Source organism: Nerophis ophidion, linkage group LG07, assembly GCF_033978795.1.
Source record: "Nerophis ophidion isolate RoL-2023_Sa linkage group LG07, RoL_Noph_v1.0, whole genome shotgun sequence".
Classification (NCBI taxonomy): Eukaryota; Metazoa; Chordata; class Actinopteri; order Syngnathiformes; family Syngnathidae; genus Nerophis; species Nerophis ophidion.
The window spans coordinates 77,198,634-77,218,121 of record NC_084617.1 but is presented as its reverse complement, the minus strand read 5'-3'; the positions used below and the strand labels follow the sequence as shown (position 1 = coordinate 77,218,121).

Here is a 19,488-nt window from a genome sequence, read left to right as displayed (position 1 = left end):
GAAAGATGGTGTCCCTACAGTAGGTCCACTTCTTGGACATTGCCACTTACTTTTTATTCCCAATGTATCAATGGTCTTAAGTTTAGTGAATTGTAGTTTGTCTCCAGTCCTATAAATTTGAACCACTTTCTTCATTTTACCTGGGAATTTAACCAATTGTATCCATATCAGCACAATCAGTAGATGTGTGATATTTGCATGTGTTTACATGTCCCGGCAGTGAAGAATAATGAACTAGGATTTCTGTCTATGATAACATTACCGGCCTCAAACAGCAATGGGTGGGGTGCTTTGTCTTCCAGATTTGGTGTAATTCTTACAAAGTCATTTTTTTTGTATTTTTATCTTATCTTTTTATCTTGGCAATCAAAAAGGTACACCAAAGAACGAGATTCCTCTACAGAATCTTCTCTCTGGTCAACGAAAGCACCTTGAAGATTCTAGCGGGAACTCTCATTCAACCGGTTTTCCACTACGCTTGCACCTCCTGGTACCCCGGCACCTCCAATACCCTCAAATCTAGACTCCAAACATCCCAAAACAAGCTAATCCGGTTACTTTTAGACCCCCACCCCAGATCACACCTCACTCCAACCCACTTCTCCAAAGTGGACTGGTTCAGGGTGGAGGACAGAGTCAAACAACTTGCACTGAGCCTAGTCTATAAAATGCACTACACCTCCCTGATACCGAAGTACGTATCAAACTAGTGCCAGAACGTAAATGACTGCCATGACAACAACACCAGGGGGAGCTCCACAAACCACGTTAAACCCAGATTCCGATCTAACAAAGGTCTTAACTCATTCTCTTTCTATGCCACATCAATGTGGAATGCACTCCCAACAGGTGTAAAAGTAAGTGCATCTATATCCTCCTTCAAAAGCGCACTAAAACAACACCTCCAGGCAACAACTTGTTCTTTTGCAATCTGAAGTCACTATGTTCTCTGCTGGCTGTACATATCCTACTAAGTCACACCTACACTGTTTCAATGTCCAATTATTTGATGATGCAATTGTTGATGACTGAAGTGCTGATATCAACCGAACCCTCCTCAGCCCACCCCCCGGATTGTAAATAATGTAAATAATTCAATGTATATACTGTGATGATGAACTTGTGTGATGACTGTATTATGCTGATAGTATATATTTGTACCATGTTACCATTTAGTGGTCAATCGTACGGATCATGTACTGTACTGTGCAATCTACTGATAAAAGTTTCAATCAATCAATTTTTTTAGTATTTTTATCTTGTCCCAGCTTTGCACCTCACCTTGACCGCCATGGCAGCGTAGGTCACGTCTGCTCTCCACTCCTCAGGCCTGGACCAGCCCACCAGGGGATCGGCCTCATCGTTGTACACGGGCAAGCTGTGGAACCGAGGGAAACGCTGATGGATCTCCTCCACTGTCTGCATTTCCTGTTGAAGGATGGGCAAGGAGTGGCCTCCTCCCTGGCAAAATGAAGACTGTTGTCATAGCAACATCACTGTCATAGTGCTTTATTTCATGCATGACGGAAGCACTGATTATGTTGTCAATAAAGCGAACCACAAACAGTTTATTTTGTCTTTCCAAAGGAGCAGAAACTCGGACCTACTATTAATAAACAGGACCTGAATGGCAACGGCCTTTTTCTGTAGCAAGCAATAATACAATAGCAACATCATCCCTGGCCAGCGTGTCACAACAACTGCTCTCCTTCTTTTCCAGTCCCCATATCAGCTGTTATTTGACACAGCCACCCCCCGTATCACTGCCTGGGATATGCCTGTATATTATTCTTTCATTTTGGATCTTCAGAATCAGCAACAAGTGTCAACAAGGTAAAATTATGTCCGAAAACCCTTGACAAGTTGACTTCATGTCCATCTCCACACATTAGGACGTTTCAAAGTGTAAAAAACGATCCCCCTTGACCACAGAGTATCTTATTTTGAAAGTAAACTGGATAATTTATTTTGTATTTGTATCCTGTCCAACACAAGCAAATTTTTGCTAACAGATGTGTTGCGGCGTCCGACAAATATAGAAGCTCTGTGTACATTTGTGAAGTGAATTATATTTATATAGCGCTTTTCTCTAGTGACTCAAAGCGCTTTTACATAGTGAAACCCAATATCTAAGTTACATTTAAAGCAGTGTGGGTGGCACTGGGAGCAGGTGGGTAAAGTGTCTTGCCCAAGGACACAACGGCAGTGACTAAGATGATGGAAGCGGGAATCGAACCTGCAACCCTCAAGTTGCTGGCACGGCCGCTCTACCAACCGAGCTATGCCGCCCATTTAGCGCTTGAATGCTGACTGTCAAAGGTGTGTTGGTGAATTGCGGAAGGCGGTGGAAATGGAAACATTGACTTGAATAAAACGGTAAGAGTCTGCCGCCGTGCAGGTGTTGTTCCGCAATTGTGGAAATCCGGGTTAAGAATCCTATTAGAATCATCATAGGTCCCCTCTAACAATGTATTTCACAGATACTGTATGCACCAATAGAGTAGAACACACCTTCTTATGCAGGGCTATGTAGTCAATCCGGACCCCGGTTGCTCCAGTAAAGTAGTTTGTGCCATTGTAGCAGTGCTGAAGCATGGCCCAACAGTATGCTGAGTGTGGGGCCGAGTGACAGGAGTCTCCTGGTCCTCCGAGCCTCAACAGGTGGCTGGCAGCCCGCAGACCTTCCGAACAGGCATCGTAGTAATTGAGGAAACCTGAGGAGAGTGGTGGTTGAGTTTTAATATCTAGTTGGAGAGCAGCAAACCTAGCTTTGAACCTAGACTACATCATAGCATGATCAAATCTCACCTTTAATCATTCACACACAAGGATGAGGTGATAGAAGAAATGTAAAAATATAATTGTGGCAACATAGGAGAAAGTTATGTTCAAAGACCCTCATTCAAAGTTGGAAACAGAAGTGCCAGTAGGTTATTAAAGAGCGGGGTAGACCTAATCCCCACGCCATGCACCAATGATAATGTAATCAATATAATAATGATGTATTATTATGATTTGGATGACTACAAAGGTCCAGGGTTGCATCCCCGGGGTCTTTCTGTGTGGAGTTTGCATGTTCTCCACGTGACTGCGTGGGTTCCCTCCGTGTACTCCAGCTTCCTCCCACCTCCAAAGACATGCATCTGGGGATAGGCCCCTCCCACCTCCAAAGACATGCACCTGGGGATAGGCCCCTCCCACCTCCAGAGAAATGCACCTGGGGATAGGCCCCTCCCACCTCCAAAGACATGCACCTGGGGATAGGCCCCTCCCACCTCCAGAGAAATGCACCTGGGGATAGGCCCCTCCCACCTCCAGAGACATGCACGTGGGGATAAGCCCCTCCCACCTCCAGAGAAATGCACCTGGGGATAGGCCCCTCCCACCTCCAGAGAAATGCACCTGGGGATGGGCCCCTCCCACCTCCAAAGACATGCACCTGGGGATAGGCCCCTCCCACCTCCAGAGACATGCACCTGGGGATAGGCCCCTCCCATCTCCAAAGACATGCACCTGGGGATAGGCCCCTCCCACCCCCAGAGACATGCACCTGGGGATAGGCCCCTCCCACCTCCAAAGACATGCACCTGGGGATAGGTTGATTGGCAACACTAAATGGTCCCTTGTGTGTGAATGTTGTCTGTCTATCGGTGTTGGCCCTGCGAGGAGGTGGCAACTTGTCCAGGGTGTACCCCGCCTTCTGCCCGAATGTAGCCGAGATAGGCTCCAGCACCCCCTGCGACCCCGAAAGAGACAAGCGGTAGAAAATGGATGGATGATAATCCTATGTACATCAGATGATCTCTACTATACACTCTGAAGTAAGGGAAAACTTGACAGATTTATTATCATCCATCCATCCATTTCTACCAATTGTACATTTCGGGGTCTCAGGGGGTGCTGGAGCCAATCACATAAGTGAATATTGACAAGTTATATCATTATTTTAATTATATTATGTCCACTTCACATTAAATTTGTTGACACTTTTTTGCAAAAACAACAACCTTTAAACATTTTTTCGGGGGTTTATCTCATTAGGTTTTGGATATTGGGGACGGCGTGGCGAGGTTAGGTTTACTTATCTCGTCATATCCATTGTGTCCTTGAGCAAGACACTTCACGCTTGCTCCTGATGGGTGGTGTTTAGGGCCTTGCAGTGGTGAAGGCGTTTATTTGGTGAGGGGTGTGTGTGTGCATGTATGCCCAATTAACTTGGGTGAGATGTTGAAATGTTTTTGTGGACTGGGGCCGATCTCAAAGTTCGACACCAGGTGTTGTTGAAAAAAAAGGAAGGTCAAAAGCGTCCATCTTTGGAGTCCTCGGGGGAGTTCTTCAGAACAGCCTGTTCCTGATTGCATCAAGGCCATTCGAGGGAGTCAAATCGTAGATTAAGGTGTTGTTTTTCTTCCAGCAGTACAAACAATGACTTGCCTGCTCTGAGTCCACATTGGATCTCTCAAATTCAATTTAATTATTCCTTCTCAGCAAACTTCTCCAAGATAAGATCCATTTTGCTATTCAAATCAGAAATCGCTCCAGTCTGTGTTCCCAGAATTTGACGATACACCAGAGCAATGCCCAGCCCAATCGGCAGGTGCCCCGCGATCACAGCTCCAAATAGGTAGACGCCTTCCACGTCCTCGGTGGAAAGAACTGAGAGGCACATGGGTCTCTCCATTTTTCCCAGGAATCTATCACGCACCCCTCAGCAGTTAATCCCATTTTAAAAAGTCAAAAACCTAATTAAAAGTTTTTACACGTGTTTAAAAAGGCTGGTTTCATCCAAATCCTTGCAACAATCCATTTTAGAGCACGTAAACAAAGCAAGTGTGTGTGTATGTAGCCAGCATTTGGGTTTAGAGTAGGATAGGTGGACCCTTCAGAAGCCCTGACCACATGATATAATAAAAATGTACTAACCTTGAATAGACATGCTGACATTATCAAAGTCGTGGTTGTTGGGCTCGTTCCATGTTTCAAAGTTCCACTGAGACACACTCCCCAGACCATATCTGTCTGGAAGTCACAGTCAACAGACAACATCTCCACCAAGCAACTGGCCATCCTCTGCTTGGATGCTGTAAACAATAACTACACACACTCACTCACCTATGTACCTCTTGGCGATGAGATAAACCAGATTCTTCCACTTGTACACTTGAACTTTGTCTTCAAAGTCGCTGAAATAGTTTGACACGCTGCCCATCAGTTCGAAACCTAAAAGGTGAGATGGAGTTGGAATAAGTGTGTTCATGTTAATCAACTTTTAACATCAGTCACAGTCAGGTAACAAAGGGTTATACTTGTATGACGTTTTTCTACCTTCAAGGTACTCAAAGCGCTTTGACACTATTTCCACATTCACACATTCAAGACCCTAACCACCACCCATCAGGAGCAAGGGTGGGACACAACGGACATGACTAGGATGGCGGAAGCCGGGGATCAAACCAAGAACCCTCAGGTTGCTGGTACGGTTGCTCTACCAACCGAGCCACGCTGTCCCCCCACAGCAACACACTTCTGACTTCTGGCAACAAATGTGTGTTCCTACTTCCAGAAACAAAGGTGTGTGTGTGTTCTAATCACGGTAGACTTGGTAACAGACAAGACAAATGAGAATTCTCAACCTTAGATTTTTAAAGCTGAATGAACAAAGGATGAACTGCTGCTTACAGAAGCGAGGATTAAGAAAAGGGTGAGACGTTGGAGCAGACGGAAGTCAAGAGAGTGACCTCGGCGTGACATGAAGCTGCAAAATGTAGAATTTGGAGACAAGCTGTTTTAACATAAATGGAGTGCTTACCCAAATAAACCGGGGAAACACGTCCCCGTCCAGCTGGACTAAACAGACAACTGTACATCAAGTGAGTCACACTTTATATTGACCAAGATACATGCAGCACGTCATGAGTGTATCATGTCAACAAAGAAATGACACAGCACTGTAGAGCCTAGCTATTTGTTGGGGGTCTTGGAATTCAACTTTCACGTTTTGAGGTGGATTTTACAAAGTTGAGTGTCAAAAGCTAGCGCTACGTCACATTGTGCATGGATGCTGTATAAGAAATAGCAGTGTTTCCCATTCATTCGTTTATTTGTAGTGGCCTCACCATAAGTACATTTGGACTGCCACATACAGATTTGGCGCCTGTTTTTCAAGATTTGACAAAGGCTTGCTGAAAAACACATTTTAATAGGTCTGTGCAGCTTGTCGTTCCAACTCCGTACAGTCAATAGCATTCTCAGGGCATTCAATGGATCCCAACTGGACTGTTTGCTTTGTCTTAGAAGATGTTTCGCCTCTCATCCAAGTAGAATTCATCAGATCATGCTCATAGACTTAGATTGGTCAGATCTCGTCTTAGACTTAGATTGGTCAGATCATGCTCATAGACTTAGATTGGTCAGATCATGCTCATAGATTGGTCAGATCTAGTCTTAGACTTAGATTGGTCAGATCTAGTCTATGGATGCTGCAAATACCTCAGCAGGCTTCATCAGTTCATGCTCAAGACTTAGATTGGTCATATCTCGTCTTAGACTTAGATTGGTCAGATCAAGTCTTAGACTTAGATTGGTCAGATCTAGTCTATGGATGCTGCAAATACCTCAGCAGGCTTCATCAGTTCATGCTCAAGACTTAGATTGGTCATATCTCGTCTTAGACTTAGATTGGTCAGATCAAGTCTTAGACTTAGATTAGTCAGATCTAGTCTTAGACTTAGATTGGTCAGATCTAGTCTTGGACTTAGATTGGTCAGATCTAGTCTTAGACTTAGATTGGTCAGATCTAGTCTAGTGGATGCTGCAAATACCTCAGTAGGCTTCATCAGTTCATGCTCAAGACTTAGATTGGTCATATCTCGTCTTAGACTTAGATTGGTCAGATCAAGTCTTAGACTTAGATTGGTCAGATCAAGTCTTAGACTTAGATTGGTCAGATCTAGTCTTAGACTTAGATTGGTCAGATCTAGTCTTAGACTTAGATTGGTCAGATCTAGTCTATGGATGCTGCAAATACCTCAGTAGGCTTCATCAGTTCATGCTCAAGACTTAGATTGGTCATATCTCGTCTTAGACTTAGATTGGTCAGATCTAGTCTTAGACTTAGATTGGTCAGATCTAGTCTTAGACTTAGATTGGTCAGATCTAGTCTTAGACTTAGATTGGTCAGATCTAGTCTAGTGGATGCTGCAAATACCTCAGTAGGCTTCATCAGTTCATGCTCAAGACTTAGATTGGTCATATCTCGTCTTAGACTTAGATTGGTCAGATCAAGTCTTAGACTTAGATTAGTCAGATCTAGTCTTAGACTTAGATTGGTCAGATCTAGTCTTGGACTTAGATTGGTCAGATCTAGTCTTAGACTTAGATTGGTCAGATCTAGTCTAGTGGATGCTGCAAATACCTCAGTAGGCTTCATCAGTTCATGCTCAAGACTTAGATTGGTCATATCTCGTCTTAGACTTAGATTGGTCAGATCAAGTCTTAGACTTAGATTGGTCAGATCAAGTCTTAGACTTAGATTGGTCAGATCTAGTCTTAGACTTAGATTGGTCAGATCTAGTCTTAGACTTAGATTGGTCAGATCTAGTCTATGGATGCTGCAAATACCTCAGTAGGCTTCATCAGTTCATGCTCAAGACTTAGATTGGTCATATCTCGTCTTAGACTTAGATTGGTCAGATCTAGTCTTAGACTTAGATTGGTCAGATCTAGTCTTAGACTTAGATTGGTCAGATCTAGTCTTAGACTTAGATTGGTCAGATCTAGTCTAGTGGATGCTGCAAATACCTCAGTAGGCTTCATCAGTTCATGCTCAAGACTTAGATTGGTCATATCTCGTCTTAGACTTAGATTGGTCAGATCAAGTCTTAGACTTAGATTGGTCAGATCTAGTCTTAGACTTAGATTGGTCAGATCTAGTCTTAGACTTAGATTGGTCAGATCTAGTCTTAGACTTAGATTGGTCAGATCTAGTCTAGTGGATGCTGCAAATACCTCAGTAGGCTTCATCAGTTCATGCTCAAGACTTAGATTGGTCAGATCTCGTCTTAGACTTAGATTGGTCAGATCAAGTCTTAGACTTAGATTGGTCAGATCTAGTCTTAGACTTAGATTGGTCAGATCTAGTCTTAGACTTAGATTGGTCAGATCTAGTCTTAGACTTAGATTGGTCAGATCTAGTCTAGTGGATGCTGCAAATACCTCAGTAGGCTTCATCAGTTCATGCTCAAGACTTAGATTGGTCAGATCTCGTCTTAGACTTAGATTGGTCAGATCAAGTCTTAGACTTAGATTGGTCAGATCTAGTCTTAGACTTAGATTGGTCAGATCTAGTCTTAGACTTAGATTGGTCAGATCTAGTCTTAGACTTAGATTGGTCAGATCTAGTCTAGTGGCTGCTGCAAATACCTCAGTAGGCTTCATCAGTTCATGCTCAAGACTTAGATTGGTCAGATCTCCTCTTAGAATTAGATTGGACAGATCAAGTCTAGCGGCTGGTGCCAAAACCCCAAATATTGATACTCAAAAAACCAAGAGGGTGTGCAAGGATAGTTTTGCCCTAACGTAGTGAGAAAAACAACAGTTTTGATGCAAACGAGCAATCCTAACTGTCAAAACCAATGACAATCGGAGTGAAATTTCCCCTCGTTAGCATTGAGGTATTGTGTGGCAGAACAATCGCGGTGGATGGACTACTACCAGTCCAAAATAGTCAGAATCCACCACGTTAGCATTCCATTCACTTGCAAACAAATGGCAAAAATGTCATTTCCGGAAATTTACCGGAAACTTTCCACCCCTTTGCAACCCTAGTAGTCAACTCACTGTCAAGGCATGCAGATACTTGGCACCATTGTATGGAATGTTTACAATGAAAACACAACAACAATACATCCGTCCATCCATTTCCTACCGCTTGTCCCGTTCGGGGTGGCGGGGGGTTGCTGGAGCCTATCACAGCTGCATTTGACAATGATAGTCAATGTTTTACAATAAATCCCACCAATAGAGTATATTTGTGTAAATTGAAATGATTTTTATCCACATTTTATCTTATCTTATCTACCAGTGATTGTTTATCTGATGACAAAGAAGAAAAGTATAATAACTGTGCAGTTAATTGAAAGGAATGTCTCCTTTTAAAGAGCCATAAATACGAATTTAAGGACAAATTTTCACAGAGAAAAATCATGTTTTTTTTTCTCCACGAATGAAATATATTTTTTTAGTAATAAATCTAAAATGATGCATGGTATGTCATGCGCTGAGTGTCCAATGTACATGTTAACATCATTTGAAAGACTCTTTAAAAAATGCATTATAAAGATATTAATTACAGATGTGACGATGTCTTCTACAACCTGGGGACTGGCTACAGTACCTGGTCGAAGTCCATTAATCCATAAGAGACTAATCAGCTGGTCCAGTTTTATAAAATCGTACTGGGGTTGGCCTCCGATATCTCTGAAACGACAAAAGCAGACCCTGACGACTCGCAATAACGACGCATGGGAATACCAAACTTAGAATACTCTCACTTACTGTCCAGAGACCAGCTCCAACATCCAGTGTATTCGGACCTGCTGGATTCCTCCATGGGGGACAGAACCCACATAGGCCAGGTTCTGTTGCTGGTCAATGCTCAGGTCATATTGGTGAGCCCGGGTGTGAGGCAGGGGAGGACTACAACAACACATGCCCGGCGTTAAAATCACATGCACCTGAATAGGAACTGATACACTCTATTACCACAAGTATTTGGCCACCCATCCAAATGATGAGAATCAGGTGTCCTAATCACTAGACCCGGTGTATCAAATCAAGCACTTAGGCATGGAGACTGTTTCTACAAACATTTGTGAAAGAATGGGCCACTCTCAGTGATTTCCAGCATGGAACTGTCATAGGAAGCCACAACAAATCCAATCGTGAAATTTTCTCGCTCCTAAATATTCCAAAGTCAACTGTCGGCTTTATTATAAGAAAAGTGAAGAGTTTGGGAACAACAGCAACTCAGCCACCAAGTGGTAGGCCAGGTAAACTGACAGAAAGGGGTCAGCGGATGCTGAAGTGCATAGTGCAAAGAGTTTCTGCACAGTCAGTTGCTACAGAGCTCCAAACTTCATGTGACCTTCCAATTAGCCCACGTACAGTACGCAGAGAGCTTCATGGAATGGGTTTCCATGGCCGAGCAGCTGCATCTAAGCCATACATCACCAAGTCCAATGCAAAGCCTGGGATGCAGTGGTGTAAAGGACATCGCCACCGGACTCTAGAGCAGTGGAGACGTGTTCTCTGGACTGATGAATCACACTTTTCCATCTGGCAATCTGATGGACCAGTCTGGGTTTGGAGGTTGCCAGGAGAACGCTACAATTGGGACTGCATTGTGCCGAGTGTGAAATTTGGTGGAGGAGGAATTATGGTGTGGGGTTGTTTTTCAGGCGTTGGGCTTGGCCCCTTAGTTCCAGTGAAAATAACTTTTAATGCTGCAGGAAACCAAAACATTTTGGACAATTCCATGCTCCCAACCTTGTGGGAACAGTTTGGAGCGGGCCCCTTCCTCTTCCAACATGACCGTGCACCAGTGCACAAAGCAAGGTCCAAAAAGACATGGATGACAGAGTCTGGTGTGGATGAACTTGACTGGCCTGCACAGAGTCCTGACCTGAACCCGATAGAACGCCTTTGGATAAATTAGAACAGAGACCGAGAGCCAGGCCTTCTCCACAAACATCAGTGTGTGACCTCACCAATGCCCTTTTGGAAGAATGGTGGAAAATTGCTATAAACACACTCGGCAACCTTGTGGACAGCCTTCCCAGAAGAGTTGAAGCTGTAATAGCTGCAAAAGGTCATATTGAACCCTGTGGGTTAGAAATAGGATGGCACTTTAACTTCATATGTGAGTCAAGGCAGGTGGCCAAATACTTGGTGTATTTTCAAAATAGTTCTAGGGATTCTAGTCATTCTATTGGTAGGCTAACATGTACTGTAAATGGAGTATTATTGTTGAGGTTTGTTCAATATGTGTAATAAAACCTCTGCCTTGTTTTGAATGAAATCTTATAGGCCGACTACTCTACTCTATTGTAATGTTGGCCAATATGGTGGAAACAACGTTTGAGAACCACTGTGCTATACTAAAGTCATCGTCACAATATTAGCACTTTCTAACTACAAACCCCGTTTCCATAACTGTGTTAGATGTAAATATAAACAGAATACAATGATTTGCAAATCCTTTTCAACCATATTCAGTTGAATATGCTACAAAGACAACAGAACATAACATAAGCTAATTGGGAACAGGTGGGTGCCATGATTGGCTATAAAAGCAGCTTCCATGAAATGCTAAGTAATTCACAAACAAGGATGGGGTGAAGGTCACCACTTTGTAAGCAAATTGTAGAACAGTTTTAGAACAACATTTCTCAACGAGCTATTGCAAGGAATTGAGGGATTTTACCATCTACGGTCTGTAAAATCATCTAAAAGTTCAGAGAATCTGGAGAAATCACTGCACGTAAGCTATGATATTACGGACTTTTGATCCCCCAGGCGGTACTGCATCAAAAACCGACATCAGTATGTAAAGGATATCACCACATGGGCTCAGGAACACTTCATAGAACCACTGTCAGTAACTACAGTTGGTCACTACATCTGTAAGTGCAAGTTAAAACTCTACAGTGCAAAGCCAAACTCATTTATCAACAACATCCGGAAACGCCGCCAGCTTGGCTGGGCCCGAGTTCATCTAAGATGGACTGATGCAAAGTGGAAAGGTGTTCTGTAGTCTGACGAGTCCACATTTCAAATTATATTTGGAAGCAGAGGACGTGGTGTCCTCTGGAACAAAGAGGAAAATAACCATTTGGATTGTTATAGATGCAAAGTTCAAAAGCCAGCATGTGTGATAGTATGGGGGTGTATTAGTGGCCAAGGCATGGGTAACTTACACATCTGTGAAGGCACCATTAATGCTGAAAGGTCCATACAGGTTTTGGAGCAACATATGTTGTCCTCCAAGCAAAGTTATCATGGACGCCCCTGCTTATTTCAGCAAGACAAGTGTTACAACAGCGTGCCTTCGTAAAAAAAAAAGTGCGGGTACTTTCCTGTCCCGCCTGCAGTTCAGATCTGTCTCCCATGGAAAATGTGTGGCACATTATGAAGCGTAAAATACGACAGCGTAGACCCCGGACTGTTGAAGGACTGAAGCTCTACATAAAACAAGAATGGGAAAGAATTCCACTTTCAAAGCTTCAACAATTAGTTTCCTCAGTTCCCAAACGTTTGTTGAGTGTTGTTAAAAGAAAAGGTGATGTAACACAGTGGTGAACATGCCCTTTCCCAACTACTTTGGCACGTGTTGCAGCCATGAAATTCTAAGTTAATTATTATTTGCAAAAAAAAAAAGTTTATGAGTTTGAACATCAAATATGTTGTCTTTGTAGCATATTCAACTGAATATGGGTTGAAAAGGATTTGCAAATCATTGTATTCTGTTTATATTTATATTTAACACAAGTCCCAACTCATATGGAAACGGGGTTTGTACAACAGCCTAAATATATATTACATTGATGAATTCATAAACACAGTTTAAGGAACAGTAACAAGACTGCATGTTTTATCTCTATTCTTGTTTTGTTGATAAAATGAAAACATTTTTGTTGTTCTTACCAGAACCCAGTGCTTCTCCAGAAGTGTTCCAGTCGTGCTGCCGGTCTTCCGAGGTCCACATGAATGCTAAAAGCAGCTTGAGAGTAGTTAGTGACAGAAAGTAGTAAAAGACACAAAAGTAATAAAGTTCTACTCATCGCTGGTCTGGACGTACGATGACGTCACTAACTATGCACCCCCAATAAAACATACATGTTGAGCATTTCAAAGGTGCTCACACTCCAGATAAGTTTTTAACAAAGTCTGTAGAGAAAAAAATCAAAAAAGTATTTCGGATTTAACAAGATAAATGAGTCAGACTAAACTCGTAACTCGGTCGGCTGAAAGTGATGACGTGTTTTACCCGCGACACGCAATTTGTTTTTCTTTATTTGTATTCTTTTATTCACAATATGAAAATTGAAAATGGTATTTTATCTTTGCAACCTAATTATATTATTGACTAAGTTTTATATTCATAAATGTAAGTTTCTCAATACCCGACCTATTTTTTGTGACTTTAAAAAATATTTCCTACAATTCCAAATTGGTCACACAGCTTGAAACTTGTGTGCAATTTATGTTCATATTTATTTAACTATAAATGTTCTAGATAAATGTTCCTTTTTGAAAGCAAGAGCTACTTCTTGGATACTGATTCATGCGAAGGGCTACCAGTTTGATACACACTTAAATAAATTGCCAGAAACAGACAATTTGCTCAATTTACCTTTAATAAATAAATCTATATATATATAAAAAATGGGTATTTCTGTCTGTCATTCCGTCGTACATTTTTTTTTCCTTCGACGGAAGGTTTTTTGTAGAGAATAAATGATGAAAAAAAAAACAATTGAACGGTTTAAAAGAAAAAGGAAAAAAATGAAAATTAAATTTTGAAATATAGTTCATCTTCAATTTTGACTCTTTGAAATTCAAAATTCAACCAAAAAAAAGAAGAAAAAAAACTAGCTAATTTGAATCTTTTTGAAAAAATTAAAAAAAAGAATTTATGGAACATCATTATTAATTTTTCCTGATTAAGATTAATTTTACAATTTTGATTACATGTTTTAAATAGGTTAAAATCCAATCTGCACTTTGTTAGAATATATAACAAATTACACCAAGCTATATTTCTAACAAAGACAAATCATTATTTCTTCTATATTTTCCAGAACAAACATTTTAAAAGAAATTCAAGACTTTGAAATAAGATTTAAATTTGATTCTAGAGATTTTCTAGATTTGCCAGATTTTTTCTTTATTTTAACCATAAGTTTGAAGAAATATTTCAGAAATATTCTTTGTTGAAAAAACAAGCTAAAATGAATAATTAAATGTATTTATTATTCTTTACAATAAAAAAAATAAATTTACTTGAACATTGATTGAAATTGTCAGGAAAGAAGGAATTTAAAAGGTAAAAAGGTATGTTTAAAAATCCTAAAAACCTTTTAAGGTTGTATTTTTTCTCTAAAATTGTCTTTCTGAAAGTTATAAGAAGCTTAGTAAAAAAATAAATGAATCGATTTAAACAAGTGAAGACCAAGTCTTTAAAATATTTTCTTGAATTTTCAAATTCTATTTGAGTTTTGTCTCTCTTAGAATTAAAAATGTTGAGCAAAGCGAGACCAGCTTGCTAGTAAATAAACACAATGTAAAAAATAGAGGCAGCTCACTGGTAAGTGCTGCTATTTGAGCTATTTTTAGAACAGACCAGCGGGCGACTCATCTGGTCCTTACGGGCGACATGGTGCCCGCGGGCACTGTGTTGGTGATTCCTGGTCTACAGCCTATCCCAGTTGACTTCAGGTGGGAGCACAGGACACACAGACATGATGAATTGTGTAACTGTGATCCTTAAGTGCAAGTTTGAAATAAATTCAAACGCAGTTTAATGCCCACATGTGTCATTTTGCCGCTTCACCCCCAGAGTTGTGTGTGTTGTAATGTTTATATGTGCTTTGATTGAGTTGTTTCTCCTGCTGTCAAGCTGAGCCCCCACTCATGTTTACCTTTTTATGGGGCGACCCCCGTCTTCCGGTTCTGTCCACCTCTTGGACAGGTGATACTGAAAACTAATTTACTTGTACTTTTTAAAAGGCAATGATACTAAAGATCCATTCCATTCCAAATATTTTTTGGGAGGCGAGGGAAGCCGGAGAAAGGCCACACCAGCACAGGGACACAATGCCAATAATAACCATATTATTCCATATTTGCTGGATGTTGCAATACAAGATCCTCAATGCATGCTTCTTCTAACCATCATTTGGCCAAACTTGTCGTATGGGCAACACCAAAGATTTGAATAAAATAACTTTAAAGTAACAATTTAATGCAAATGTACAAGAAACTGTTAATGTCACATTTATTTAAAAAAAAAGGGAAAATCTAGAAGGCATGAAAGGAAAAAAAAAACGTTCAACTTAAGACACTGTTAAACAGCAAGTTATAAACAACCATTTACACAACCTGTACAATTGTTTTATTCCTGAAAATGTTTCTCAATTCAAATAACTTAAATAGGTATCTATGTAAAAGTGCAAATCCTTATGCATGGGATGTATTTGCAAAGACAGTGAGAGCAGGATGCTTTGATGCGTTCACTGGCTATCGGGCTTGAAAACATCACAAGCATGTTCCAACGCTAAGATAGTCTGTCATACATAATGCTTTCCATGTGTCCTATTATCAGGTTTTACATTGCAATCGAGCTGTGTTACTGAGCATACTCTAACAGGACTATAATGTAATGCCAAAACCAAAGTATCTCAGCCTTCCAAACAGCACATGCAACGGGACGAAAAGCACTGAAAACTGTCAGCAGTGTTGTCCTTAAAATTCAGTCAATATTACAGAATGACTTTTTGATAGTGTTCACCTTAAGTCCTCTGTACAGTATGAGCACAGATATGGCTGCATTCATAGTCCACATATTTAAAACAGTACGTGTAAATATATGAGAGCTTGGTCATGCTCCATAGTCTTTATGCGTGGTAAACTAGCAATATAAGTCACCCACTCACACTACTGGGCCTCACAGGCTGATGTCTTAGCATGCGGCTGAATGCACAAGGATGGGAGAGGGACAAGTAGAAGAGAATTATACAGCATGTCTGCTCACAAAGCACTGGTCACCATGGAGTCCACTGGGGGAAAACTGGAAAACAGCAATACGCCTCTTTATGCATGGTCTATACAAAGGACAAAATAATATTTAGTTGTTGTGAGTAACTAGGACTTCTGTTCAGCTGCTGCAGCAGACTGGGCCACACTCTCTGGTTTTAAGATCTGGTAGGTTATGAGGTACTCTGGGTAGGCCTGGGGGAACCACAGAGGAAAAACATCAATTGGGATGTTGTTCATTTTCTGTGCTAGTAATTTGTGAGTAGCAAACGTACCTGCTCTCCTCGGTAGATGACATACTCGGCATAGGCCAAGCCATTTACGCTGGGCCGCCCGATCACAGAGTGGTGACCCGGCGGGGCGTGGGCCATTTTCATAGCGCTGAACTGCAAGAAGGACTTTCCCAGGGTCACCCTGCAAAACAACATCTGCCTGCAAATAGCAAGAAAGAGTTAGACAACAGAACCTTTCCATTTTTGTTTTTAAAGCTCTTCAAGATTAGTCGAGCTCACCTGTGGCACAGGTAACAGGACCGGTCTTTGTGTGTGGGACAGCCGGTGCCTCCGCCGATGCCGTAGACGTACTGATTGCTCTTGGAGGAGTTCTCAGCGAAGTAGATACCTGCCCCGAACATTCCTCCAATATACGCGTGACGCTCATCAAAGCCCTTGTGGATGATGGCGTTGATGAATGGGGAACCTGAGGGTGAAACATTAGCAGCTGAAACACAATAGATATTTGACAACTTAGATGACAAGCCTACTCAGTGGCATAGTGGTTAGACCAGGGGTCACCAACACGGTGCCCGCGGGCACCAGGTCGCCCGTAAGGACCAGATGAGTCGCCCGCTGGCCTGTTCTAAAAATAGCTATAATTGCAGCACTTACCAGTGAGCTGCCTCTATTTTTTACATTGTATTTATTTACTAGCAAGCTGGTCTCGCTTTGCTCAACATTTTTAATTCTAAGAGAAACAAAACTCAAATAGAATTTGAAAATCCAAGAAAATATTTTAAAGACTTGGTCTTCACTTGTTTAAATAAATTCATTTATTTTTTTACTTCGCTTCTTATAACATTCAGAAAGACAATTTCAGAGAAAAAATACAACCGTAAAAATGATTTTAGGATTTTTAAACACATATACCTTTTTACCTTTTAAATTCCTCTTCTTTCCTGACAATTTAAATCAATGTTCAAGTAAATGTATTTGTTTTATTGTAAAGAATAATAAATACATTATAATTTGAATCTTCATTTTAGCTTCTGTTTTTTCGACAAAGAATATTTGTGAAATATTTCTTCTAACTTATTATGATTAAAATTCAGAAAAAAAAGTATTCTGGCAAATCTAGAAAATCTTCAGAATCAAATTTGAATCTTATTTCAAAGTCTTTTGAATTTATTTTAAAATTTTTGTTCTGGAAAATCTAGAAGAAATAATGATTTGTCTTTGTTAGAAATATAGCTTGGTCCAATTTGTTATATATTCTAACAAAATGCAGATTGGATTTTAACCTATTTATAACATGTCATGAAAATTCTAAAATTAATCTTAATCAGGAAAAATTACTTATGATGTTCAATAAATTCTTTTTTTAATTTTTTCAAAAATATTTGAATTAACTAGTTTTTCTCTTCTTTTTTTCAGTTGAATTTTAAAGAGTCGAAATTGAAGATAAACTATGTTTCAAAATTTAATTTTCATTTTTACCTGTTTTTTCCTTTTTTAAACCATTCAATTAGGTGTTTTTTTCATCATTTATTCTCTACAAAAAACCTTCCGTAAAAGGAAAAAAAATGTACGACGGAATGACAGACAGAAATACCCATTTTTTTTATATTTATAGATTTATTTATTAAAGGTAAATTGAGCAAATTGGCTATTTCTGGCAATTTATTTAAGTGTGTATCAAACTGGTAGCCCTTCGCATTAATCAGTACCCAAGAAGTAGCTCTTGGTTTTAAAAAAGTTGGTGACCCCTGGGTTAGTGTCCGCCCTGAGATGGGTAGTTTGTGAGTTCAAACCCCGGCCGAGTCATACCAAAGACTATAAAAATGGGAGCCATTACCTCCCTGCTTGGCACTCAGCATCAAGGGTTGGAATTGTGGGTTAAATCACCACAAATGATTCCCGGGTGCGGCACCACTGCTGCTCACTGCTCCCCTCACCTCCCAGGGGGTGGACAAGGGGATGGGTCAAATGCAGAGGACAAATTTCGCCACACCTCGTGTGTGTGTGACAATCATTGCTACTTTAACTTTAACTCATAAGGAAAGGATGGCAGACAGGCTATTTTTAAACTCAAGGTCATGCATGATTGTTGTATGAATCTAAAGCACACAAGTCCAGCATATTTAGGATAGAATGTAAAAAAGCAAATGAAAAGACGAGATCTAAAGGGCAAGTGTGTGTACCGTGAAACAGCATGCGCTCGTTGTGGTGGTTGTGGTTTTCATCGGCGATCTCCTTCTGCCTGTGTGTGTAACGCTCCCTCAACTTCTTGTTCACGATTTTTTGGATCTGTGAGTCAAAAAATGACATTTAAAATGACCATGAATGATATCTTGCATTTAGCTCAATCAGTCCATAGTGGATGTTCAACACAACCGTTGGTTGAAAGGTTTAAAAAAAGTGATTCCGACCTTGATGATGTTGTATCTGCTGAAGACCCCGCCTGCATTGCCTCCATCTCTGTGCTCTCTGATGGTGCTTTGCATCTAGGAGAAACAAACACACAAAGAATGAGAAACATTTTTCAGTTGGTTTAAACAGCCATGGCAAACAAATTAAAAGCTTATTTTATTTCACTAACAACCAAGAAGATGAACTGTACCACGACAACTCTGAATTCAAGTCTCTCAACCAGCGGTCCATGACGCAACCAAGCCGCACAGAAACATGTAAGAACTTAGGAACGGCCGCTCTTTCTCACTGACACTCATGGAGGGCGGACGCTGCCCGTTATCTCTCCTGCTTGCTTCTTTGTCTTGTCTTAACTTCTTTGTTTCCTCTTTTTGACTTGACTTGACTTTATTTATTCATGCTTGCAGTGGAGCCGAAGCCCCACTGAAAAAACAGCTGAACTTTACAATAGATATCAAACAAACAACAATAAAAAATTAAAAGAACAAAAAGTATTTTAAAAATGTTGAACATCCTCAGGGCAGCAGCAGCATGGAAACTGTTAGCATTCTGGTATATAACTATATTACTTGTTTAATTAGTGTCATTATACAGCTTAATTGCAGCGTGTAGGGTAGAGTTTTTAAGTCTCTTTGTCTTTGCTCTGGGCTCGGGTTCAGCCAGCTTATGTTGGTTCCTCAATGTCCTGGTAGTGCGGCTGCCTGGTGTTGGAGGTAGCAGGTCATGCAAAGGATGTTGCTCATCATGCATATCCCTGACCAGCTTCACTGCAGCCTCCTCTCTCCTGGTCTGGAGTGATGGTAGGGGTTGTGAGATGTTTCCAGCTCTCCTTGTAATGATTTTACAGCCACGTTTTTGCACTGCTCTCAAAATCTAAACATTGGAACTATTTAACTGGCCTCAACCAAATTGACAAGATCTTGGGTTTGGGGGAACCTGCTTGTTGTGACGGAGCAGGTTGTTGCTGGACACACCACGGACTCTTGGGAGGAGAAGGAGACACTTCCAGTGGAGGACGTGAAGATATCCA

General features: G+C 40.9%; 2 protein-coding genes across 4 annotated transcripts in view; both read right to left on the bottom strand.

Annotated features, from left to right (window-relative positions):
* Positions 1–13,046, bottom strand: part of LOC133556837 (alpha-L-iduronidase-like) — a 51,356-nt gene extending 38,310 nt beyond the window's left edge. For both annotated transcript variants that reach the window (XM_061907147.1, XM_061907146.1), the window contains exons 1-7: positions 12,703–13,046; positions 9,556–9,696; positions 9,395–9,477; positions 5,113–5,220; positions 4,924–5,019; positions 2,512–2,714; positions 1,282–1,461 (exon numbers count right to left, since the gene is read on the bottom strand). In XM_061907147.1, the coding sequence (XP_061763131.1) occupies positions 1,282–1,461; positions 2,512–2,714; positions 4,924–5,019; positions 5,113–5,220; positions 9,395–9,477; positions 9,556–9,696; positions 12,703–12,839 (948 nt within the window). In that variant the 5' untranslated portion in view covers positions 12,840–13,046. The remainder of the gene's footprint in view (positions 1–1,281; positions 1,462–2,511; positions 2,715–4,923; positions 5,020–5,112; positions 5,221–9,394; positions 9,478–9,555; positions 9,697–12,702) is intronic.
* Positions 13,047–15,038: 1,992 nt separating this feature from the next.
* Positions 15,039–19,488, bottom strand: part of LOC133556832 (poly [ADP-ribose] polymerase tankyrase-1-like) — a 31,562-nt gene continuing 27,112 nt past the window's right edge. For both annotated transcript variants that reach the window (XM_061907137.1, XM_061907138.1), the window contains 5 exons: positions 18,458–18,532; positions 18,230–18,335; positions 16,326–16,512; positions 16,089–16,245; positions 15,039–16,008 (listed from right to left, as the gene is read on the bottom strand). In XM_061907137.1, the coding sequence (XP_061763121.1) occupies positions 15,922–16,008; positions 16,089–16,245; positions 16,326–16,512; positions 18,230–18,335; positions 18,458–18,532 (612 nt within the window). In that variant the 3' untranslated portion in view covers positions 15,039–15,921. The remainder of the gene's footprint in view (positions 16,009–16,088; positions 16,246–16,325; positions 16,513–18,229; positions 18,336–18,457; positions 18,533–19,488) is intronic.